This window comes from Oncorhynchus clarkii, chromosome 33 (assembly GCF_045791955.1).
Source record: "Oncorhynchus clarkii lewisi isolate Uvic-CL-2024 chromosome 33, UVic_Ocla_1.0, whole genome shotgun sequence".
Classification (NCBI taxonomy): domain Eukaryota; kingdom Metazoa; phylum Chordata; class Actinopteri; order Salmoniformes; family Salmonidae; genus Oncorhynchus; species Oncorhynchus clarkii.
Window position 1 is genome coordinate 4,076,518 of NC_092179.1, and position 27,435 is coordinate 4,103,952.

A 27,435-nucleotide genomic window follows, 5' to 3' on the forward strand; every position below is an offset into this window, starting at 1 on the left:
AACCTTTCGGTTATTGGCCCAACACGCTAACCACTAGGCTACCTGCCACCCCATTTACACAGATGGTTCAAAAGATCCAAAGACAGGACGTACTGGGTCAGCATTTGCAGTGCAGGAATGTGGTGTGAAAATAAGGAAACGTGATTAGAAAGCATCCAACAGGAAAGTGTGACTATTGCCAGGAAACAGAGACCATGGAGTATGAATTGCTACAGTGTGGTCAGTATCAGAGGGAAAGAGAGAGGCTTAGATCTAGTATGAGGGAGAAGAGGATACAGGAAATTAATTTAAAGAGTATATTGAGTAGAACGTTATTAGATATAGTCTCAAATATTGTGTTGTTTTTTTAAGAGCAACAGGGCTGGCAGGTAGGATTTAGTTTCTCCCTGTCGCTGGAAAAAACTCCAGTACAGTAGGTGACGGTAAAGCACCATAACGTTGGATGCCACCGCCGATAAACACCACCGAAGAAGAAGAAGAAGAAGAAGAAGAAGAAGAAGAAGAAGAAGAAGAAAAAGAACAACAATTCTTCCTCTCTGGCTATAGCAAGTATTCAATCAAGCCAGGGAAAGATGGCGAGCCGAATCCTTCAGAAGGTGGGCAACGGCCTAAAACAGACGAGAAACGGAGTCCAGATGAACGGACAAGTCATACTTACAATCAGGTTAGTTGGATATTTGTATGAGAAAGTAAGTTTGAAAGTAAATATGCATTTGATCGTTAACAACTCTTGACACTTCCCACTAAGCCAGTGCTAGCTATCTAACTTTATCGGAAACTGTTTACATTTTAAGAAGCAAACGGAACGGAACAGGGAGGGACCTACCTTAATTTACCCAATAGAAACTCTCGTTTTCGTTGCAAAACCTTTTCCGTTTGGAGGAAGTAGTTTCTGTTGCAAAACGTTTTGCAACAGAATTTGCGTAATGAATACACCTGAATGACGCTGGAATGCGAAGGAAAGCCAGCTAACTAAAAGGCTAAGCTAGGAGCTTAACACTTAAAGGTTATGCATGACTTGGTAGGAAATTTCTACAAAACTGTTGCAACGTATCGACACTTTTAAATGTGTTTTGCACAGTTTATATATAATACTTGTCCTATCGTTGCAAATCAGTACACATGACAAAACATGACAGAACATTTGCCCGTGGAATTGCACTGCAGGTTAGTTGGCTGCGTAATAGTACATTTGTAGGATACAAGGGAAGTTCAATTAACATCTCTTTCAAGGTCATAAACAGTGTTGGGGAACGTTAATTTTAAAAGCAACTCATTAGTTTACGTTACTGGCATTGAAAGTAACGTTAGTCGTCATTACTTTTGCGTTTCCAAAACCAGAAAACCCTCATGCCTTGCGTGTGATGGTATTTTTATGCCAAGTAGAGGGCGCACACTACCTTAGAATGACTTGCCTACTTAGTACCAGAGGTGTGGACTCGAGTCACATGACTTACACTCACACGTTTGATGACTTGAGGCTCCGGTCCAAACACTTAAGACGCACCTTATCCCCTCAGCCCTCAAATTAAGTGGACACTCCTGATGACCTCTCATGACATGTGAGGAGTATACATAACAAGCAAAATAGTAATAGTCACATGCATACATGCAAACTCCTAAACCTAAACAAACAAATCATATGAATTAATAATACACGTTTTAATTACCTTTTGTTTTTCATTTTAGTGGTGCCATATTGTTTAAATTCATTTATAAAGTGAAAAAGTTAGGTTTTGAATTAGACCATTTGTGAATGTGAAATGTACCTAATATTAGCAGTTGAATTAAATATACTGATCTCTATCTATGTCAGAATTTCTGAAAAATAATTATATCAAACTATTAAATAGTACAACCGGTCCTATTTTTATTTATTTTTTTGTAACAAAATTCTCTATGTCAATCCCAAAAATGGTACTATAAATACAGGCAAAAAAAAATGCAACATTTTCTCCTCCATTCCACAGAAATCACATTTATAGTCAATATTCAGCTTGAATCTTTCCAAAACATTTTATTCTCAAACCAGTTACAAAAAAGAGACTCATTTTTAAATCATATATCTTTGTTGTTCCATAGAAAGTATCTGTGAGGGGAAACATTGTTTATACGCTAACATCCAAGCTAAAATTGCCTGCTTATGGAATTTGGCCAACTTTACCTGGATTTTATCAACATCAAAATTACATCGAAGCAAAAAATTCTAAACCACCAACAGAGTCCAATAAATACCCAGGGAAGACATTTCAAATACTGTTCTGGTTCTTAATATACTTAAGAATCCAATTTATTTTAAAAGTATTATTTAGAGTATTGAAATCTAAAACCTCAAGACCTCCTTGTTCTTGGGTAGTGAGGCTTGTTAATCCTTTTAAAATTATAAAGGATCTTATCTAAGTCCTTTAATTTTAGGGGGTAATTGAAGTGGTAACGAGACATGAACCGATCTGGATAACCCTTCAGCTTTGGACAATAAAACCCAACTGTGTAAAGAAATATCTCTCAGCAACCAGAGGTTCAATTTCTTCTGTGTTTTCTCAATAATGGGGTTAAAGTTGAATTCACTTATTTTTTTCCCCATCCTTGCATATAACAATTCCAAGATAAGTAACCTTGTCTTTAATTGGGATACCATATACTTCCTGTAAAACACAATCCTTGAGTGGAAATAAGACTGACTTATTGATATTAATTTTCAAACCTGAAACTAAGGAAAAGTATTCAATACAGGAAACTGCTTTAGAAACCTCATTCCTGTCTCTCAAAAATATGATTGTATCATCAGCCAGTTTACATAGTTTAAATTCATTGCCAAGTTCTGAAACACCTTAAAAATCCCCTTCATATGAAGAGCCATCATTTGAGTAACAAATAAAAATGGACTAATTGGGCAGCCCAGCCTAATGCCACAGCCAATATCAAATCTTTGGGATGTCCCTTAAACTATTTTTTACAGAGCTAGTACAATCACTATATAAAGTTTTGACTGCTTTCAGAAAATAACACCAAACCCCCCAAAAATTGCTTTGAACATGAACTCATGTTCTACAGTGTCAAAAGCTTTATAAAAATCAACAAACATAAGAAAACTATCATCAAGGAGGAGGTCATTATAGTCAATCATATCTGTGATCAACCTGATGTTATTACTAATGTGTCGACCATGCATAAAACCAGATTGTTCTTCATCAATTATATGATGCAAGTCTTGTTTCAACCTCTTAGCAAATACAAGGGCAAATCATTTCCCATCATTATTCAACAGGCTAATGGTTCTCCAGTTGTGTATATATCTTTTTTTAAATTTTACCTTTATTTAACTAGGCAAGTCAGTTAAGAACAAATTCCAACGCTCTAACCACTAGGCTACCCTGCCTCCCCTAGACTATCCTTATTATGTTTGGTGTATACAGCCCAGCCAACTTCCAATATGGATATTTTCTTAGACAATGTAGCAAATATTGCTAAGAAGATAAATAACGATTTCAGGGATTTTTGTGATAATCAATGGTTTCATTAATTACAAAATTATTCAAAACTGCTACATTGTATGGTTAGTTATCATTTTTTGTGAAAATCTAATTGCAACTGCAGCCTAAAACTATAAACTTTGTGAGAAAGCCCTAAAATTGTTCCTCAGCTAGAAATGTTAAACCCTCTCATGCCGCCATCTTGAGCCCCCCTGGAAGGATTTTTAAATGGACCACCTTTGGCCGGAAAGTCGTCACTCGTTCATCCCGCGATTGTTTTCAGCCACCGGTATAGCTTGTGGAGGCTTTATATGCGCTACAGTCAATTATGAGTGCATGTCTACTTATATTTAATATATATACGTGCTGTAAGTTAGCTAATTAATTTGCTAGCTATCAAATGTTAGCCTGCCTAGCAGGGACTTCTGAGGGAAGGAAAATGTTTTATTTCTACATTTTCCAAAAGATAACCAAGATAACCATTTACTTACACTTGTATGTTGACTTCTCCATTTGGTAAGTTTTGGTGGACTTTTCTTAGCGGATGTACAATCGTCGCGAATTGAATTATGGGGAGTTTCAGGTCCCGGAGTGAACATAATTGTACCCTTGCAAAGCCGACTAAAAACGAGGGCTGAGGAGCCGACGTTGCAATCTTCCCTTGCTTGGCTAATCATTTGGACCACCCTTCAAGATGGCGGTGGGGTTCCCCCAAGGGCATAAGGCCCTGAGGGTAAGTGGACGAGGGTGTGTCTTTTAAGTGTTTGAACTGCAGCCTGACTTGGTATAAAATAACTTCAGACTTCGACTTCCAGCTGGCTGTTCCGACTCCGATAGCATGTCTCGAGTGAGCCATGTTTCCGTGAAGCAAAGAACATTGGCCTCTTATATCTCTCTGGAATGCTACCCTTGCTCGGATTTCATCAACCTTGTTGTCAAGAGACTGGACGTTGGCGAGTAGTATATGCTAGGGAGTGGAGTGCGATGTGCCCGTCTCCGGAGCCTGACCAGAAGACCGCTTCGTCTGCCCCTTTTACGGCGTCGTTGTTTTGGTTCACCAGCTGGGATCACCAGCTGGCAACTCTGCCTAGAAGGCCAGCATCCCGGAGTCTTTGCTGTTTTTGAGCATAATCCATGTTCTCCTAAGCATACACAGCAATTGGCTGGTGTGGGTCTTTCTCCATCAGTCTTGTGGAGCTGTGTTGGCCTAAAGGTGCTTCTTGTTATTTGAAGTTGAGCTCTTTGCAGTTGACACATGCACTTATCCCCGAGGCACAGCTTGCAATTTGTTTTTCTCCTTTTCTTCTACCAATTCAAAATAATGTTAATACTGCTACGATTTAAAGGCTGTCTTGCTAGCTATCTAGCTTTCTGTCACAACGTTCTTGAAGAAAAAGGAAACGATATTTCAAATTAACAATTTGCTTATTTGAAAAAGTAACTGATAGATTTTAAAGAAGTAAACGTGTTAAGTTAGTTGTTACCACAAAGTAATCTGAGTAATCTAATGCATACTCCAACACTGGTCATACATACATTAATACTGTTTTGTTAGTTTTACACTGTGTTCATAACTATGTTCAATGATATTAACAAAGATATTTAACCTGTCTAGGACTGGGGTTCTGCTAGCGGACAACCTCGCCAACAGCCAATGAAATTGCAGGGCGCCCAAATACAAAATCAACATATCTCATAAATCAAATTTCTCAGACATACAAGTATTAGGCACCATTTTAAAGAGAAAATTCTCATTAATCCAGCCACAGTGTCTGATTTTCAAAAATGCTTTACAGCGAAAGCTCCACAAACGATTGTTAGGTCACCACCAACTCACAGAAAAACCCAGCCATTTTTCCAGCCAAAGAGTCACAAAAAGCACAAATAGAGAGAAAATGAGTCACTAACCTTTGATCTTCATCAGATGACACTCATAGGACTTCATGTTACACAATACATGTATGTTCAGTAAAGTTCATATTTATATCCAAAAATCTTATTTTACATTGGCATGTTATGTTCAGTAGTTCCAAAACATGCAGTGATATTACAGAGAGCCACATGAATTCACAGAAATACTCATGTCGATGAAAATACAATTTTAAACATGGAAATATAGATACACTTCTACTTAATGCAACCGCTGTGTCAGATTTCAAACGAAATTTACGGAAAAAGCATAATCTGAGAACGGCGCTCTAGCCCAAACCAGCCAGAGAAATATCCGCCATGTTGGGTAGTCAACATTATTCATAAATAGCATTATAAATATTTACTTACCTTTTTGATCTTCATCAGAATGCACTCCCAGGAATCGCTGTTCCACAATAAATGCTTGTTTTGTTCGATAATGTCCATTTATGTCCAATAGCTTCATTTGTTAGGGCGTTTGGCAAACATATCCAAATGCGCGATCTGGTCCATTCGGATGAAACGTTCAAAAAGTTATATTACAGGTCGAAGAAACTTGTCAAACTAAGTATAGAATCAATCTTTAGGATGTTTTTATCATAAAAGTTCAATAATGTTCCAACCGGAGAATTCTATTGTCTGTAGGAAAGCAATGGAACAACAGCTACCTCTCAAGTGAAAGCGTGTGACTGAGAACGAGGCTGTAGGCAGACCACTGACTCAAAGAGCTCCCATCCGGTCCCACATCACAGTAGAAGCCTGAAACAACATTCTAAAGAATGGTTGACATCTAGTGGAAGCCTTATGAAGGAAAACATACCCCTATTGAATACACAGTGGGATATTGGTTGAGTTCAAAAACTACAAACCTCAGATTTCCCACTTCCTGTTTGGATTTTTTTCTCAGGTTTTTGCCTGCCATATGAGTTATGTTATGCTCACAGACATCATTCAAACAGTTTTAGGAACTTCAGTGTTTTCTATCCAATACTAATAATAATATGCATATATTAGCGTCTGGGACTGAGTAGGAGGCAGTTCACTCTGGGCACGCTATTCATCCAAAAGTGAAAATGCTGCCCCCTATCCCAAAGAAGTTAACCAAAGAGTTAATCTGTGTCGTTTTCAATGGAAGCGTAGTGGTCAGGACAAGCACGGAGGTTGGCAGAGCCAAGCACGAGCTAGCAGGATCCTATTGGCACGTTTTAGCATATATTTCCATTAGGGAAAGTACCCGTGTGTAATAACTCAATTCGCCCTTGCACTCCTTGTAAACAATCCCCATTTTTTTCCTTTTTTCTTTGGCTAATGATCTTGTCTACAAAACTTAGTGCACTCTGTACGTTACATAACTGTATTGAGATCAGGCTTTTCTTCTGTGAGAAAATCAGCAGAATGTGGGCCCAGTTCCATCTCATTACATACACTCCCACTGCCGGGCCACTGGGCGTCCTCTCTGTTAACTCCAAATGACACAACGACAAGGTTCCAGTTTAACAAAGTGTACTATACCGTATGAACACCCACAAAGGTAGCCATTACACTCAAGGTCAGGCCCATCAACGACTACACTTCCTGCGCATGTGCCCACTTGACTGAGTGATAGCCCCATAATAACAGAAATATAGGGATACATAAACCATGAACTTAACACTCCTCACCATAATTGGTGGGGTGTGGAATTTCCAACCAAATTATTCAGATTGTTATATCTGGTGAAACATCTGGCTCCTTGTTCGATCTGTGATATTGTCTGCTGTACTTCCTCTTTGAAGTTGTCAGACCGTCAACTCTGTGGATATGAGCTAACGTTACTGTAGTGGCTTTAAACAATGTCCCAACGCTAACTAGGCCACTTCTATAGATGCCATAACAGTATGTTCCAATGCGTTTTCCATGTATCCAAGAAAAGGCAAACCACTTTTGGGGATTTCTGGTATATCTTAAAAAAATCTATCGCAGCATATTTTTGGCCTCATTTAGCAGATTTAAGTAGAAACCCATTGGAAATTAATGTTAAGTTCAATTTTATATTCCCAAAATTGTTATTGCTGTTTCCTGTTGACAAGACTTTTTGATAAATAGCTGAATGTCAAAAGTTTTGTATCCAAACCAATATGCAGAAACAGTTTGCGATTATTGAAAACGTACTATCTACACATACAGTGGGGCAAAAAAGTATTTAGTCAGCCACCAATTGTGCAAGTTCTCCCACTTAAAAAGATGAGAGGCCTGTAATTTTCATCATAGGTACACTTCAACTATGACAGACAAAATGAGAAAAAAAAAATCCAGAAAATCACATTGTAGGATTTTCAATTTATTTATTTGCAAATTATGGTGGAAAATAAGCATTTGGTCACCTACAAACAAGCAAGATTTCTGGCTCTCACAGACCTGTAACTTCTTCTTTAAGAGGCTGCTCTGTCCTCCACTCGTTACCTGTATTAATGGCACCTGTTTGAACTTGTTATCAGTATAAAAGACACCTGTCCACAACCTCAAACAGTCACACTCCAAACTCCACTATGGCCAAGACCAAAGAGCTGTCAAAGGACACCAGAAACAAAATTGTAGACCTGCACCAGGCTGGGAAGACTGAATCTGCAATAGGTAAGCAGCTTGGTTTGAAGAAATCAACTGTGGGAACAATTATTAGGAAATGGAAGACATACAAAACCACTGATAATCTCCCTCCATCTGGGGCTCCACGCAAGATCTCACCCCGTGGGGTCAAAATGATCACAAGAACGGTGAGCAAAAATCCCAGAACCACACGGGCGGACCTAGTGAATGACCCGCAGAGAGCTGGGACCAAAGTAACAAAGCCTACCATCAGTAACACACTACGCCGCCAGGGACTCAAATCCTGCAGTGCCAGACGTGTCCCCCTGCTTAAGCCAGTACATGTCCAGGCCCGTCTGAAGTTTGCTAGAGAGCATTTGGATGATCCAGAAGAAGATTGGGAGAATGTCATATGGTCAGATGAAACCAAAATAGAACTTTTTGGTAAAAACTCAACTCGTCGTGTTTGGAGGACAAAGAATGCTGAGTTGCATCCAAAGAACACCATACCTACTGTGAAGTATGGGGGTGGAAACATCATGCTTTGGGGCTGTTTATCTGCAAAGAGACCAGGACGACTGATCCGTGTAAAGGAAAGAATGAATGGGGCCATGTATCGTGAGATTTTGAGTGAAAACCTTCCATCAGCAAGGGCATTGAAGATGAAACGTGGCTGGGTCTTTCAGCATGACAATGATCCCAAACACACCGCCCGGGCAACGAAGGAGTGGCTTCTTAAGAAGCATTTCAAGGTCCTGGAGTGGCCTAGCCAGTCTCCAGATCTCAACCCCATAGAAAATCTTTGGAGGGAGTTGAAAGTCCGTGTTGCCCAGCAACAGCCCCAAAACATCACTGCTCTAGAGGAGATCTGCATGGAGGAATGGGCCAAAATACCAGCAACAGTGTGTGAACCTTGTGAAGCCTTACAGAAAACGTTTGACCTCTGTCATTGCCAACAAAGGGTATATATTCGTCGCCAGACCCACTGGCTCCAGGTCATCTATAAGTCTTTGGTAGGTAAAGCCGCACCTTATCTCAGCTCACTGGTCACCATAACAACACCCACCCGTAGCACGCGCTCCAGCAGGTATATCTCACGGGTCATCCCCAAAGCCAACACCGCCTTTCCTTCCAGTTCTCTGCTGCCAATGACTGGAACTAATTGCAAAAATTGCTGAAGTTTGATACTTATTTCTCCCTCGCTAACTTTAAACACCAGCAATCTGAGCAGCTTACTGATCGCTGCAGCTGTACACAGCTCATCTGTAAATAGATTGGATGGGCTATATACCTCATCCCCATATTGTTTTTAATTTACTTTTTTGCTCTTTTGCACACCAGTATTTCTACTTGCAAATCATCTGCACTTCTATCACTCCAGTGTTAATTTGCTAAATTGTAATTACTTCTCTACTATGGCCTATTTATTGCCTTACCTCCTTACTCCATTTGCACACACTGTATATATTTATTTGTATTGTATTATTGACTGTACACTTGTTTATTCCATGTGTAACTCGGTTGTTTTTGTCGCACTGCTTTGCTTTATCTTGGCCAGGTCTCCGTTGTAAATGAGAACTTGTTCTCAACTGGCCTACCTACTGGCCTACCTACTGGCCTACCTACTGGCCTACCTACTGGCCTACCTACTGGCCTACCTACTGGCCTACCTACTGGCCTACCTACTGGCCTACCTACTGGCCTACCTACTGGCCTACCTACTGGCCTACCTGGTTAAATAAAAGTAAAATAAAATATTTGATTAATCCCTCAGGGGCAGTTCACAGTTTCACAGTTCATGGTGTGCAACATTCTGGCCCCTGTTTGTCAGACTGATGGATAATCAGACAGGATAGAGGACACAGAAATAAGTTCATAGATGACCAGCAGGGTTAGATTTGAACCGTAAAGGCTATATATGATACACACACTGCACGACCCATGTTCAGATGACTTAGCTGGTTGTCTTTTGTAGGGGAGGTGGGGATTTAGATAATGTTAGCTGACTAGGGGTGATTAGGGGAGGGAGGGAGATTTCAGTCACTAAGCTTCTCGTGACAGTCTTAACATATGTTAGAGAACTATTCATTATTTTCTGATTGTGGTTTTCTATTACTAATCAGGTAGCAGCTTAACAGTGCAACACGGATGCAGATAGCTCTTTAATGTAATGTCAACAAACTCCTTGGCTTTTCGTGTGTCTTTTTTAGTTTTGTTGCTTTTTGTCATAATCATTTTAAATACTCCAGTAATTGTTTTATATAGTCAATAAGTTACCTGGCCATAGAGGATCTTTTCGCATATCGGAGAAAGCAAACCTCAATCGTTCCGGAGCCAATGCTGAAAGCTCCTCAAACTGTCTGGTTGAAAGCCTCCCCTCTTACCCAGGCCTGCATCCCACCTGTCTGGTACAGGTATCCCTGCCACTTACCTCCTACTCCCCTGAGTTTCGCTCACCTCCAGCACACATTTCACGCACACACCGTGGTTCTGATCCTAATTTTACCTTTAGCCTGTGGACATCTGGACTTTTACACAGGAATTTGTATTAATTGGCTTTATTGTTATTTTATTGTAGATTATTTATTGTAGCTTAGGCCCATCTGTTATTAGTGCAACCTCCATAATATTTTAGACTGGAGTCTTAAACGTAGTTTCTTTTTTTCTCACATTGATAGGCTACAAATGAATATGTTGCTATTGTCTATCTTTGACTTTTAAAATGAGGATGATGCATTTTCGTCCTGGGAGAGACCATATGCTTTCCCTCTATTGTACTAGAGAACTATTGCGCTTACATGTCTGGACTGTTTTGATACTTAACCATGTCTCTGGACTGTACGCACCTTTTGAAATATGTTGTTAAAGACTGGTTCCTTTTGGACTATAGTCCTAGTGCTGTCCGTGAATCCAAATGCAGTAAAATCCTATCTAGATTTTCCATTATTTTGCTGCTTTTACTGTCAGGAAATATGCAATCTAACCCAGGTCCTGACATTTCTACCCCCCCAAAGTCAGAAGGGTCGGAAGTTTCTGCAAATAAATGTAAAGTCTTCTTCCAAAAGTAGATTATAATTTTTTTAAACAGCCGAGCCAGATGTATTTATGCTTGCTGAAATCTACCTAAAAAAAATCTAGCTCCCGCAAAAACTCATGCTGCTTATGCCGAATCCTTGACTCTGCCAAAAGCATGATGCAACAGGAACCGGGATTCGTCGGACCAGGCAAGTTTAATTTTTTTTTTCTCAATTTTCTAGAGTTGGTGATTGCGTGCCCACTGGAGCCGCTTCTTGCTTTTAGCCGACCCAGTGTGGTCGTCTTCTGCAATATCCCATCCTTGACAAGGACAGACGAGTTGTGCATTCCAAGATGCTGTTCTGCACACCATTGTTGTATTGCGCTGTTATTGTCTGGTTGTTGCCCGCCTGTTAGCTTTCACGATTCTTGCCATTCTCCTTTGACCTCTCATCAACAAACTGTTTTCCCCCACAACCCTTGGTTCTCAGATGAAGTAGCTGAAATCATAAGGAAACTAAATGCTATGTTGGCTAAAGCAAGAGGGTCTGATTCAGCTGATAATTGGATGGCTTTTAAACACCTTTGAAATCAAGGTGTGTCTGACTCGAAAGCAGACCACTACCTCAAATCTGCTGCTGATAATTTGAGTAATCCTTACAAATTTTGGCAAGTAGTGAAAGGTTTGAACTGCAAAAAAGATGCACAGCTTCCAAAACAACTGCTGGTAAACTCAGTCTTTTAAAACTGAAGTCTTTTTAATCTTTTTTTTTTTTGTGATGCCGGTTCCCTTCTAATTATTTACCTTAATTCATCAATCAAGTACAAGGGTGGATCGAAAACCTGCAGACACACGGCCCTCCATGGAATAAGTTTGACATGTGATCTAGACCCCTGCCTACTACTATTTTTAGCTGCAGATACCATTGCTCTACCTTCTTAACATGCACCTTCAACCTCACCCTAGAATGTAATGAAATCTCCAAGTTGTGGAAGGCAGCAAATGTCCTACCTCTTTTGAAAGGTGATCCCACTATCTAGTGAACAACTATAGGCCTATATCTCATTTCTGTTTTGGCAAATTTATTGGAGTCCCTAGTCAAGCAGCTTAAAGCCTACCTACAGGAAAACAATATGTTGTGTGGCATGCAATCACGTTTCAGGTCAAGCCACAAGCACTGTTACAGCAACTTTGAAGGTTTTGGATGATATTTACAATGCCCTGGATAAGAAGTGACATTGTGTATCTGTGTTCATAGATATGTCAAAGGCGTTTCACACTAGACCACACTAAAGTTTGTTGGGATTACTGTTCACGTTCTGGAGTGGTTGTGAACTACATGTCAAATAGAACCCAGTGTGTGAAGGCAGATGGTTTTAAGTCTGACACCATAGAGCTGCACTCAGGTGTGCCTCAGGATCAACAGGAGCTTTTTATCTATATTAACAACATTGGGAGACGGAGTCCGCTGATGTACATTTTTATGCTTCTTTACACTTCTCTTAAGTGGCAGCAGTTTGACTTTTGAAAAAGCTCAAACAGCATTTAACATCCATTCAACAGAGTCTTTACGATTTTAAAGCTCGCTCTGAATTCCTTAAACAAAATGCATGGTCCAATGCTAAACATTCTGATAGCCATGTCATGGCTACTGGATCAAATAGCCCACCAATCAGCCTGTTACCAACCCTTTGGAAACTTTTGAAATAAATTGTTTGACCAGATACAATGCTATTTTACAGTAAACAAATTGACATTGCTTTCAGCACACTTATAGGGAAGGACATTTCAACAAGCACAGCACTTACACAAATGACTGATGATTGGCTGGGAGAAATTGATTATAAAAAGATTGGGGGGGCTGTTAGACATCAGTGCGGCTTTTGACCTTATCGATCGTAGTCTGTTGCTGAAAAAACATGTGTTATGGCTATATTGTGGATAAAGAGTTACCTCTGCAACAGAACAGAGGGTGTTCTTTGATGTAAGCCTCCAACAAAATCCAGGGAGAATCAGGAATTCCCCAGGGCAGCTGTCTAGGCCCCTTTTTTCAATCTTTACTAATGACATGACACTGGCTTTGAGTAAAGTAAACTATACACGTCAGCTACCACAGCAACTGAAATGACTGCAACACTTAAGAGCTGCAGTTAGTTTCAATGTGTGGCAAGGAATAAGTTAGTCCTAAATCAAAAACTAAAAACATTGTATTTGCAACATCATTTACTAAACCTCAACTAAATCTTGTAATGAATAATGTGGTAATTGAGGCAGTTGAGGAGGTCAAAACATTGATACAACAGTAGCCAGAGAAGTCTGTCCATAATAAAGTGCTGCTCTGCCTTAACAGCACTATCAACAAGGCAGGTCCTGCAGGCCCTAGTTTTGTCGCACCTGGACAACTTTCAGTCGTGTGGTCAGGTGCCACAAAAAATAAAAAAATTGCAATTGGCTCATAACAGGGCAGCACAGCTGGCCCTTGGATGTACACAGCTAATGTTAATGATATGCATGTGAATCTCTCCTGGCTCAAAGTGGAGGAGACATTGACTTCATCACTACTTGTATTTGTGACAGGTATTGCCATGTTGAATGCACCGAGCTGTCTGTTTGAACTACTGGCACACAGCTCAGACACCCATGCATACCCACAAGACATGCCACCAGATGTCTCTTCACTCCCCAAGTCCAGAACAGACTATGGCAGGTGCACAGTACTACATAGCCATGACTACATGGAACTCTATTCCACATCAAGTAACTCATGCCAGCAGTAAAATTAGATTAAAAACCAATATAAAGATTTGCCTTATGGAACAACACAAGCATAGACACATGCACACTATAACATACGCACTATACACACATTTACACATGGGTTTTATGTTGTAGGCCTGAGGGCACCTATTTGTTGTGAATGTATTGTAATGTTTAAAAAGTGTATAACTACCTTAATTTAGCTGGAACCGAGGAAGAGTAGCTGCTTCCAAGGCAGCAACTAATGGGGATCCATAATACACATACCTTGGAAGGAAATTCCATAGAGCAAGTCAAAACTTACAAAGGTTTGGGAATGAGAAGCTGAGCTTCACTACTCATGTTGAGAACCTGGTAAAGAAACTCAAATTGAGAATAGGTTTATTACCAGCCAAATTCTTTATTACGAACCAAAACTGTGACATATTACTGTGATCTCTAGTGCTTTTGGCTGGTCTTCGTTGACTCTACTTATGATTAAACATTGTGTGTGTGTGTGTGTGTGTGTGTGTATATTGGGAAAACTGCTGCTATCTTGGTGGGGTGTTTCTTTAAAAAAATGATATCTCAATGAGACTATCCTGGATAAGTAAAGGTTAAATAAAAATAAATGATTGTGTCCTAATGCTGTCTCACGTCTTGTCAAGGAGTCAATCAGCGTCCACCAATAAGAACCGTGAGGACAGCTGGTTCAAGTCTCTGTTCGTCAGGAAGGTCGACCCCAGAAAGGATGCCCACTCTCAACTACTGGCTAAGAAGGAAGACACCAACCTCTACAAAATACAGTGTAGGTTATCTCTCACACACACACACTCTCAAGGGTTTAGTTGTGACGCCTGTGAGTCTACATTACAATAGTCTCATTGTGTTTTTGTAACATAGATTTAAAGGTGTCAGACTTTTTTTCCCCAGGCCACGCCCGCACTCTGTTACACGCTGGATTACCTCTTTCTCTTTTACAGTTCACAATGTCAAGCCCGAGTGCCTTGACGCTTACAACAAGGCAAGGTAAGGTACACCTACCTCCGATCAAACTCTCGAACAGCAGCATTGTTAGACAATGGAGAGTCTAAATGCTTTCGAGGATGTCTGTAAAAAGATTAGTACAGCGTCCCCAAGATTCTGAATGATTATTTAATTTTTGTTTTGTTATGCGTGTCCTCAGTGAGGAGGTTCTGCCCTCCATCAACGCTGACTCTCACTACCCCTGTGAGCTGATTGGCACCTGGAACACATGGTATGGAGAGCAGGACCAGGCAGGTAAGGACACACTCATATACACATGCTCGCACACGCACACACTCTCACCTGGTAGCCTAGTGGTTGGGCCAGTAACCGAAAGGTTGCTGGATCGAATCCCTGAGCTGACAAGGTAAAAATCTGTCGTTCTGTCCCTGAGCAAGGAAGTTAACCCACTGTTCCCCAGGCACCTAAGACGTGGACGTCGATTATGGCTGCCCCCCGCACCTCTCTGATTCAGAGGGGTTGGGTTAAATGCAGAAGACACATTTCAGCTGAAGCCATTCAGTTGTACAACTGACTAGGTATCCCCTTTCCCTCCTCTCTCTGTGTTGCAGTTCACCTGTGGCGATATCGGGGAGGCTACCCAGCCCTGACAGAGGTCATGAACAAACTCCGGCAGAATAAGGTTAGTAGAAAAGTTGGCTCACAAATGTCACTATATAGGCTTTCTATAATGAAAAGTAAGAAATTCCTGCACAGTACTTACAATACTGTAGTCTACTTATTACTTTTAATTTCATCTTTTGAATCATGTTAGGTATGCATTACAACAAACCTGCATATGCCTCCTACCAAATTTGGGAGTGCATTTCCTTTCCAGTTCTTGAACCATTACTTGTGGTTTTGTAGGAGTTCATGGAGTACAGGAATGAGCGGGGGAAGATGTTGCTGTCTCGTCGTAACCAGCTGCTCCTGGAGTTCAGCTTCTGGAACGAGCCCACCCCCCGCCCAGGACCAAACATCTATGAGCTCCGCTCATACCAACTCAGGGTTAGACTGACTTTCTCTCTCTGTCTCTCTTTATCTCTCTCACTCCGTCTAATCCTCCTCCTCTCTTCTTTCAGCCTGGAACTATGATTGAGTGGGGAAACTACTGGTAAGGCAGTTTCTCTTATTTTTCTGTAGGATTAGCATAAATATCCTCCTTTTTAATTTGACACTTCTTAGACACCGACGTCACTTGGTTCCTTCTATCATGTAGTTGATACACCTGTACGGTTCCTCTGATCTGCACTTCCGTTTCACGACGTCTTGAGCATGACTAAAAGTGGACGAGGGATTGCTATGTGAAATACAATTATTTGATATTGCGACTATAAGTAGAATATGGCTGCTGTAATTTGTCAATTCAAACCACTGTTTGACAGAATTGAAATGACAGAACAACAATGTCAAATCCTAATACATGGGGGACTGAACAGCGATGCAGGAAATTGGATGATTGGAACATTGCATTGATTAATACATGAAATCGATAACTCAATGGTGAAATCGTTTTATTTATAGTTTTTAAAAATCTGTCTGAAGCAAGATAGTGTGTTCAGCAGTATTCCCTCTGTGCTCTGTTGTAGTTATTTAATAAAGCACAGGATGAACAACTGCAGTCATAAGGCTGCTTGATTGGCTGCTGTGTGTCATGTGACATCAGCGTGTGTCCGTGTGTACGGCAGGGCTCGGGCCATAGAGTTCCGGCAGCAGAACAGTGAGGCTGTGGGAGGGTTCTTCTCGCAGATCGGCAGCCTCTACATGGTACATCACCTCTGGGGTAAGACGGGACAACCACAAGGATCAAATCACATTTTATTGGTCACATAAAATAAACTTTCAAAGTTCTTGAAATGTTCCATATTGACTGACCATGTGTTAAAGTAATGATGGGACTGTCGTTTCGCTTTGCTTATTTGAGCTGTTCTTGCCATAACATGGACTTTGGTCTTTTACCAAATAGGGCTAACTTCTGAAATCAAATGTTATTGGTCACATAAACCTGTTTAACAGATGTTATTGCGGGTGTAGCGAAATGCTTGTGCTTCTAGTTCCGACAGTGCAGTAACATCTAACAATTACACAACATATACCCAATACACACATCTAAGTAAAGGAATGGAATATATAAATATTTGTACGAGCAATGTCAGAGCAGCATAGACTAAGATACAGTAGAATAGTATAGAATGCAGTAAATACATACAGTAATGCAAGTTATGTTAACATTATTAAAGTGACTAGTGTTCCATTTATTAAAGTGGCCAATTATTTCAAGACTGTGTATAAAGACGTGTATAAAGAAGTCTCTATATAGCCCCTCTGTGCTAGAGATGGCTATTTAACAGTCTGATGGCCTTGAGATGACCCCTCTCAATCACCTCTCTCTACAGTTTTATTTAGTGAGTTGCTTGAAGTACTTGAATTTGTCACTCTGAAATTCAAGTACTGGAATACCTTGAAAATAAGACATTCTCAAGTTGGTACTTCAAAATTACTTTAATTAAAAAGAGAGGAACATTTTAGAAAAATGTATTGGTCTGGCTAATTAATTTCCAGGCAGACCCCCCGCCCCCACACACTGCCAATCAGACACGTACAGAATTGACTGCCAAATGCCACATCGATAGCTAAAATGCTGGGAAACTAGATTCAACCCTGCCTTTTGTGCGTATGGAACATTTCTGAGATATTTTATTTCAGCTAATTAAACATGGGTCCAACACTTTACATGTTGTGCTTTATATTTTTGTTCAGTATAGTTTACCCACTTTTTGGTGTCAGACTTGCGTCAGACTTTGACAATGCTAACATGGGTGAATCGGCCCACAAGAGCCACATAAAGGGGGAAAGATGCAACGCTGCATCTGGCGCTAGTTCTACATTGACTTTTTCTCTGCAACAAACTCCAGAGCTTTTTTTGCCAATCGCCTCATTCACTTAGCGCCGGCGATAGCGGCAGCCTGTTCCTGCAGTTCTGGGAGCCGTTCACGTGCCGTTTTCCTCACATAAAAGAAACTTAACTCTTTGACTTGCCACTGTCAGTACGAACCCTGATTTTTGGGCAGTGTTTCTTAATCCTGGGGTCCCAAAAAGGTGCACTTTTTATATTTTTTTGCCTTTTTTTGCCATACCTTATTCAAATAATCAATTCATCATCAATACTTTAAGTGGAATCGGGTGTGTAGTACTCGGGCAAAAACTATAATGTCCACCCCTTTGGGTCCCCAGGACCAGAATTAACTAACATTGGGTGACATGGAAATGTACCTGTGACACATTTTGTACCAACTCAATTATTATAGTTTCACTCTGGTATCTCGTTTTGAATTGACTGTATTTTGTTGAGTTGTACATACACTGTACCTACTCAACAAAATAATGAATCAACTATACAGCATGGACATTTTTCAGTGACTTTGATATGAATGCTTTCTGTGTATTGTCTGTTTTTAGCCTACAAAGACCTCCAGTCAAGAGAAGACACCAGGAACGCAGCTTGGCAACATGAAGGCTGGGATGAGGTTGTCTATTACACAGGTCAGTTGGCTCTTTTTCTGTGTATCTCACTCGCTCTCTGTCCATCCTTCGAGCGACATTATATATGAAGCGCTGAAAGTGTAGTAATATGTTTAAGTGACCCTCTTCATTCCTCTCCTCTGTCAGTTCCGCTGATCCAGCACATGGAGTCCAGAATAATGATCCCCATGAAGACCTCGCCTCTGAAGTAACCCCTGCCAGCACCCAGGGGAGATCCCGACTACCAAGCCCACCACCACACTGATATGTAGACAACGTAACTGACCAACAATGTGCTCTCACTGTACTTCCAGGAGTTTCAGCAATGACATCAACATGCTTGACACTTCTGCTTTCACTTATATATTTTTGTTGTCTTTCCTGTGTCGGCATCAAATGTCTTATTTCGGTCAAAATGACCTGCGTACAGAATGTAGATAGTAGGGCTCTAACCAGACTTGGAGATGTTATCATCATTAATTGTAAATGACTAGTTGGACTGTGACTCTCCCATACTGCTAGACAGAGGGACAGGATAGGAACGGTTTCTCAATGTATTACATGTGAAATCCAGTGCTTTATTAAGAATCGTGTACATATAGAATTAAACTTCTGATGAAAGATAAGTCTGTCTCGCAAGCTCTGCTACACATATCTTCATTAAAATGGGAGAGGAATACAGCTGTGGGTCTTGGTAAATAACTTAACAAAACAGACCTTAAACCAGAGCAGTCCTGTAGGATTTCGCGCCAACCATAATCTAGCGCACCTGATTTGAATAATTAGCTGGTTGATAAGCAGAAGCAGGAAAACCGCATCTATAATGTCCCCATAATCTAAAATAGACAAGTGGCATGGACAATATCCTTACTATTAATGGAAGTCAGACATGCTTTGTTTCTTAAAAAATATATATTTTACTTCAAAAACCAGCTCGGTGACATGTTTTTGTAAATGACAGCTTGTCATCAAGACAGATGCCAAGATATTTGTAGGAAGTGTCGTGTCTCTGACTTCTTTAATGTGATGACAAGCTATTTTATCAAATTAAACCATGCAACAGTTAACTCGTCAATAACCTGGGGCACCACGGAAGCATTAGTTTATATAGAGATGCTATATCCTGGATCCACTCTTAAAGATCTGAAGATCTTTTATATCAATAGCAGTCGATCATTAATTATTCTTTACCTTCTATCAGTCTCATCTGAACGTCGTAAAATTCTTGGTTATCTGCACGAACACATTGTTCTCAATTTTTTAAATACACAAACTGGCTCAATTATTGATTCACTAACTAATTAAACAATACATAACATTGAGCTGGTGGTGTGATGCTCTGGTTTGCCCAGTTGAGGTCGCTTTTGTAGAATCTTCTGGGTCGTCGTCGAGTGAGATGATGTGGTTTTCTGTGTCGGTCAATGTTCTTACTAGATTTGCTACCTTTCCAGCTGCAGTCTGTAAACTTCTTCTTGAGTGATCAATAGTTCAGAATTCATACCATTTCACGCATGGTGCAAGCTCTCACGTTTTCTGGCCTGTAGAGTTGAAATTAGATTTGGCCCTTTTTAAAAGTGAGGACAAGTCCTCACGGTATTTGGAACTGAGGTGACTTTTTGTCACGGAGGTTTTTATTTAAGTGGAAAAGGGGTTGGTTCATAATTTCCAACCAATGTCTACTCACTTGGGTGTGGCTACTGACTTAGTTCAACTTTACAATTCTCTCATTTTAAAGGTTAACATCACATTGCATCATTTTGCAAATAGTTTCATCTTTACTCGTTAATTTTTATACAAAAATTAGATGCAAGCCTCACAACTGGGAACCTGTATAAACAGAGTTAGGGTAATGTGGCTGTATTGTCTTTTATGAGGTCACAAACATGAAACAAACGGACCGGGTCGTAGCTGGCTTCTCCACTGACCGTTTCAACAATAGTCCTATTTTGGAGAATGTGTAATTCTCAAATTGTGGGATGTAGTAGAATTTGGCGGGAGAGTTCTATTGTGACCCTCTCTCCCAAACTGCATGGTCAGGGCGACTGTATACTGTTCAAACTAGGCATTACAAATGCATTTAAATCTGGGTTATGGGACCTAGAAGAAAGCATGCATTTTGTTTTGTTTGCGTATAGCACTAACTTTAGATCAATCAATCAAATGTATTTATAAAGCCCTTCTTACATCAGCTGATGTCACAAAGTGCTGTACAGAAACCCAGCCTAAAACCCCAAACAGCAAGCAATGCAGGTGTAGAAGCACGGTGGCTAGGTAAAACGCCCTAGAAAGGCCAGAACCTAGGAAGAAACCTAGAGAGGAACCAGGCTATGAGGGGTGGCCAGTTCTCTTCTGGCTGTGCCGGGTGGAGGTTATAACAGAACATGGCCAAGATGTTCATAAATGACCAGCAGGGTCAAATAATAATAATCACAGTAGTTGTCGAGGGTGCAACAGGTCAGCACCTCAGGAGTAAATGTCAGTTGGCTTTTTATAGCCGATCATTCAGAGTACCACTCCTGCTGTCTCTAGAGAGTTGAAAACAGCAGATCTGGGACAGGTAGCACGTCCGGTGAACAGCTCACGGTTCCATAGCCGCAGGCAGAACAGTTGAAACTGGAGCAGCAGCAAGGCCAGGTGGACTGGGGACTGCAAGGAGTCTGATCAGGCCAGGTAGTCCTGAGGCATGGTCCAATGATGACCTCTGCGGTGCTTAAACTGACTTCAAATGTGAAAAGGCCAACCAACGAAGCAATGGAAAATAACACAATCTACATACAATTTAATTGATCATTTGTTTTACAGCATTATCAACATTATTTATTTAGAGTGTAAACATTGGTGGTGTATCAAACCTTGGGGCACCCCTTTATTTAACACAATCTACCTTGATGGCCTGAGTTCTCATTTAAATAATTATGAAACCGTCTGCAATAATCTGTACCCAACCCTATCGAGGACAGCTTATTCAACAGAATAACAGTGTACAGTACAGTATCAAAAGCTTTTGACAAGTCTACAAACATGCCAGCACAATTATTTTTATCTAAGGCATTTGCAATATTATTTACAACAAGCATGGTAGCCATAGTGGTGCTATGATTAGGTCTGAATCTGGATTGATTAACATTAAGAATACCATTTACAGAGAGGAAATAACGTAGCTGTTTGGGTCAAATTGTCAGCCCCTAATGACTTATTGGTGTCAATAGCTAATAAGGCAGCAATAACTTCTGTTTCTGTGAATTGCCGATAAGACAAACCCCGACTACCATTTCCCATGTGGCGTGAGGTTGACTGATCATCCATCGAGGCAACTGGAGGCTTTAATTGGGAAGAACGGTTGACTGACTGGCCAAGACCAGTATGACCCCCATTTCTTTCATATAGAATGCAGCGGAGATAAAATTATGATTAATTAAAAGCATCACATCTGAACTTTTCCAGTAATAATACAGGAGTCTAAAACTACTTGCTTAGGCAGGGAAGTAGATGAATTACCCCGCTTCAGTGAATTCAGTGAATTTTCCAGAATTTAGTGGGATCACTAACAGAGCCTGTCATAGTGCTAGGGAGTAGTTTGATTAAGACTGTTTAACCGAGGCAGTGCACACACTTCTCAATTGCCTAAATAGCTGCCAATCAGTTAACATGCTAGTTTGTCTAGCCTTGGCCCAGGCTTGATTTCTTATCTAGAGGTCTGAGAGTACAGGAGAGTACCATGGGTTATTTCAGTTTTTGACTCTTGAGTCACTTGAAAGGGGCATGTTTATCAGCCAGAGGTAAAAATGGATGAGAAGAAATGTGCCAAAACAGGGTCTGGAATGCAAGCCAGTAGAAAAAAACTAATGAAGGAACGCCTTGGGTGAGATTTTTTCACAATTATTATACAATGGTCAGAGTTCTTCAATTGTGTATCTCTTATGCAAGTTGTAGGGCAGTGGTCGCTGATATAATTTGCAAAACACTACTGGCCAAATACTTATTTTTACATTAATCCGAGTGGGTTTCATTATCAGCTGTCAAATTGAACTCAAGACAGGGATTCTTAAACTGATCTGTGGCATGTGTAAGCAAATCAAAATGTAGATCTAACAGAACCAGGTCAGCTACCAGAAAGGGTTTTAACTAATCATAAATAATATCAACAGCCTCCACCGAGGCGATAGACCGCAGCAATAAAGATATGCATATTTTGGCTTATGGGCACTTTTATAACCAACAGCTTGTTAGGGACAGAGATGCTAAGAGAACATGATGCCATAAGAGAAGATCTTACATAAATAGACACCCCTCCTCCCTCCCCCTTTTTTTATTCTATCATCTATGAAAATGTTCTAGTCTGTATTTGTTTTTATCCCATAATCAAATGATTCAGCCATGTCTCTGAGATAACTGGGGATAATTCCAACGTGTGTAGTACATGGGGATGTGTGAAACTTACTCCTCAGCCTGAAGTGTCCCAACTTGCACCAGCAAATAGCTAGCTTGTTTGCATGGTGCAGACTGGTAAGACTCTTCAGGTGGGCGGTCACGTGTGCTAGCAAGGCAGAGGTCCAGAGTTCGTGCTAGGTATTGGCCGAATTGGGATGAAGTCAAACTCGCTAAGTGTGACGTCCTTTACACACATACGATCCAATAAAATAGAGGAATCCAAGAATATGTTTAGTTATTATCCTTTTAATAATTCAAAATCATGGATGTCAATCATGGAACTGTATAACAACGTTCAAGTCGTCATGATCTGTTCTCCAGGTTTAATCTTCTACGTGGGGTCTGTTTGAGGTTTTATACTGATAACAAGTTCAAACAGGTGCCATTAATACAGGTAACGAGTGGAGGACAGAGGAGCCTCTTAAAGAAGAAGTTACAGGTCTGTGAGAGCCAGAAATCTTGCTTGTTTGTAGGTGACCAAATACTTATTTTCCACCATAATTTGCAAATAAATTCATTAAAAATCCTACGTGATTTTCTGGATTTTTTTCCTTCTCATTTCGTCTGTCATAGTTGAAGTGTACCTATGATGAACATTACAGGCCTCTCATCTTTTTAAGTGGGAGAACTTGCACAATTGGTGGCTGACTAAATACTTTGTTGCCCCACTGTATATGCATGTGCTTTTCTCTGTTTTATTTTACAATTTGCGTCATGTTAAATATTAGACACTAGCATCATTACATTCTGTTTATCTTTCTTCTGTCATGTCCTTGTAAATTATCCCTGAGGGTCACTAGCATTAGTGGATCATATTAGGATAACTTGTGCAATGATTAAGGACATGTAGCCTATTGAATCATGATACAACTCAGACCCCACGTAGAAGATTAAACCTGGAGAACAGTTCATGACGACTTGAACGTTGTCATACAGTTCCATGATTGATGATAATCAAGGTAGATTTATTGGATTAATGTTCTACCCCTGTTGTACACTTTTTTCCACCTTACAAGATTGTATGAATTGAACTAGAATATGACGACCATGGAAATAAGAATGAATAGATCAGGCTTGGAACTTCTAAACCTTGCAATTTGACTGGTAAACTCATAGGTAGACTTGCAATGGAGGACCTGGTATTGTGATGCAGGGTAAAGAAATGCCCTGTGCATGTACATTTACTGAGCGCCACAAAGTAACCAGAGGAGTGGAGGCAAAAATACTTACCTTCCATAGGGGACAGATCAGAATTGACTGGGGGAGGGATGTTAAACATATTTTTTTTGCGTTGGGGCGGGTTGTGTGTTTTTTTTTATTGGGCACAGGGGAGGGTTCTCTGGTTTACATTTGCTCTTTTGCAAGTTTTACTATATGATATCTTCCATCCTTGCCAAATTTCCTCATCTGCTTGCATGTGCCTCCCCTATATCAAGGTGTTTTGGTACTTCCTTTATGTACTATGTTTTCTCATGTGCTAACTTTTACGATACCACAGGTCAGTATAGTCTATCAGTCCAATGGTCTATCCTGCCCTCTACAGTGGTATGTGGATTGTTTCTCCAGATCTGCAATAGGCTAACTAGCAATCATACCACACATAAAAACAGTCAAAGCTGCATACATTTTTTATATGAATCGACAAGAAAGAATAGTAAAAGCTGATAGGCAGCGGAGAGGCCAGGTGCATCATTGCTCATGAAAGAACAGTGAAGACATGAGACACACAGCTCAAATCTCACCTATTGATCAATTATCCTACCTAGACTAGCCTACAACAACACAATGCAATGAATAATTACATTATTGTTTTCAAGTAAGTACAACATTCTAGCCTACTCTAGGCTGCAGTGAAAATGTCATTTGAATAACGGCACAAAAGGCCTGTGATTTGCCGTTTCATTCAATTTGGTTCAGATGTGAATCTACTCTCGACAGCTTATGAGGTCTAGAAAGGCACAGCAGCAGACCAGTCTGGCTGTATTTTTACAACTGATACTAAATGCGTTGTCTGTTGCAGATCATCATTCTGCCAAGTCGTCCTATTGTAATGTGGTCACATATGCCCCCCTGCAGGCCTAGTTATTGAGGAAAGCTTAACACATACTCTGCATTCTTTACAATTCAAGCGGCTATTCCTCGCTTCAATTTAGCCTAAATACCTTTTATATGTGGCATAAACACAACCAGTCGCTTGACCAATCTTTCAATCTGATTAGGCTACTTCAAAAATGTATTACATTTTTCCCCCTTCATCAATTACACACAATACCCCATAACGACAAAACAAAAACTGTTTAAAAAAAAACCATTTGAGCTAATTTATTAAAGTATTCAGACCCTTTACTCAGTACTTAATTGAAGCACCTTTGGCAGCGATTACAGCAACAATTCTTCTTGGGTATGACGCTACAAGCTTGGGTCACCTGTATTTGGGGAGTTTCTCCCATTCTCTGTAGATCATCTCAAGCTCTGTCAGTTTGGATGGGGAGCTTTGCTGCACAGCTATTTTCAGGTCTCTCCAGAAATGTCCAGTCGGGCTCAAGTCTGGGCTTTGGCTTGGCCACTCAAGGACATTCAGAGACTTGTCCCGAAGCCACTCCTGCATAGTCTTGGCTTTGTGCTTAGGGTCGTTGTCCTGTTGGAAGGTGAACCTTCACCCCAGTCTGAGGTCCTGAATGCTCTGGAGCAGGTTTTCATCAAGGATGTCTCTGTACTTCGCTCCGCTCATCTTTCCCTTGATTCTGACTAGTCTCACAGTCCCTGCCACTGGAAAACATCCCACAGCATGATGCTGTCACCACCATGCTTCACCGTAGGGATGGTGCCAGGTTTCCTCCAGACGTGACGCTTTGGCATTCAGGCCAAATAGTTCAATCTTGGTTTCATCAGACCAGAGAATCTTGTTTCTCATGGTCTGTGAGTCTTTAGGTGAATTTTGGCAAACTCCAAGCAGGCTGTCATATGCCTTTTACTGAGGAGTGGCATCGGTCTGGCCACTCTACCATAAAGGTCTGATTGGTGGAGTGTTGCAGAGATGATTGTCCTTCTGGAAGGTTCTCCCATCTCCACAGAGGAACTCTAGAGCTCTGTCAGTGACCATCAGGCCCTTCTCCCCTATTCCTCAGTTTGGCCGGACGGACAGCTCTAGGAAGAGTCTTGATGGTTCCAAACATCTTCCATTTAAGAATAACGGAGGCCACTGTGTTATTGGGGACCTTCAATATTGCAGAAATGTTTTGGTACGCTTCCCCAGATCTGTGCTTCGACATAATCCTGTCTCGGAGCTCTACGGACAATTCCTTTGACCTCATGGTGCTCTGACATGCACTGTCAACTGTGGGAGCTTATATAGACAGGTGTGTGCCTTTCCAAATCATGTCCAATCAATTGTATTTACCACAGTGGACTCCAAGTTGTAGAAACATTTCAAGGATGATCAATGGAAACAGGATCAATGGAAACAGCTTAATTTCATGTCTCATAGCAAAGAGGCTGAATACTTACAGTAACAGTCAAAAGTTAGGACACAACTACTCATTCAAACTATAAATTGACTTGATTATTTATTTACTAACAAGCTAAATTTCTACATTGTAGAATAATAGTGAAGACATCAAAACTATGAAATAATACATGGAATCATGTAGTAACACAAAAAGGTTTAAGGCACACCTGTTAAAATGCATTCCAGATCTCATGAAGCTGGTTGAGAGAATGCCAAGAGTGTGCAAAGCTGTCATCAAGGCAAAAGGTGGCTACTTTGAAGAATCTAAAATCTATTTTGATTTGTGGTTACTATATGATTCGATATGTGTTATTTCATAGTTTTAATGTCTTCACTATTATTGTACAATGTAGAAAATAGCAAAACAATTTTTTTTAAACCTACCAACTAACAATACACTCATTAAAAACCCACTACCGAAATTCCACTACTTTGGCCCTATCTGCTCCTGCACCATGCCAATAACCTAAGAGAACGGGACACCACCACTCAACACACCCTGTAACTCTGAAGTCAAATCTCATATATCCAAATACTTCTCTGCAGCTGCCACCAACACATCTATTTTCTGTGATTTACACTCCATTTCTGCCGTACAGTTTATAACCATTGCTATGAACGCTAAGAATCCAATCTTACTGAAGCATATATCACTCGTTGGCCTATCCCTCTGTGCTGGCACAGATCTACTACTCACAGGGATCCCCTCCAGATCTCTAACCCTTGACCCATACATCTCTACAATCTTCAATTCCTCAGCATACAACACCTTCTGCCTCTGGCCACCTCAACCTGACTCTCTCACACCGGACACCTTCGATCCCCAGCAACATGAGCACCCCCTACAGTTGAAACACAATTCTATCCACACAATCCTCTGTCCCATGCCCCCCGGCACATTTCCCATATCTTGGCATCTCCCTCCTCCACACTGCTGTAACATGACCATAAAGTTGCACCTGAAACAGAGCAGTGGATTCGGTACAAAAGCTCTAACCGGATACCTGATATATCCTAACATGACTGTCGGGTAAAAACTCTTGACTGACAGTGACTCCTCTGTTTCACCACGCTCACCACCGGGTCTGCGCCACACCAAAAGGCAGGCGTCACAAATACCAGGAATCTTCAACTTCAATTGCTCCACCTCCACACGTATTGCTACCCCAGATATCATTCCTTTCAATGATGCCCTATTCCTAAGTGTGAAGCAAGAAACAGATCTTGACACAAGTTGGAGCACCCGC

General features: G+C 40.7%; 1 protein-coding gene across 1 annotated transcript; it reads left to right on the forward strand.

The window, feature by feature from the left end:
- The first annotated feature begins 495 nt into the window (after positions 1 to 495).
- On the forward strand, positions 496 to 18,875 carry LOC139392632 (protein NipSnap homolog 2-like). The gene is made up of 10 exons (XM_071140744.1): positions 496 to 664; positions 14,370 to 14,509; positions 14,685 to 14,730; positions 14,888 to 14,982; positions 15,300 to 15,370; positions 15,595 to 15,735; positions 15,810 to 15,841; positions 16,416 to 16,510; positions 18,187 to 18,270; positions 18,397 to 18,875. Exons 1-10 carry the CDS (start codon positions 573 to 575, stop codon positions 18,459 to 18,461), a joined length of 861 nt encoding a protein of 286 aa, XP_070996845.1. The 5' UTR covers positions 496 to 572; the 3' UTR covers positions 18,462 to 18,875.
- Positions 18,876 to 27,435: the final 8,560 nt, after the last annotated feature.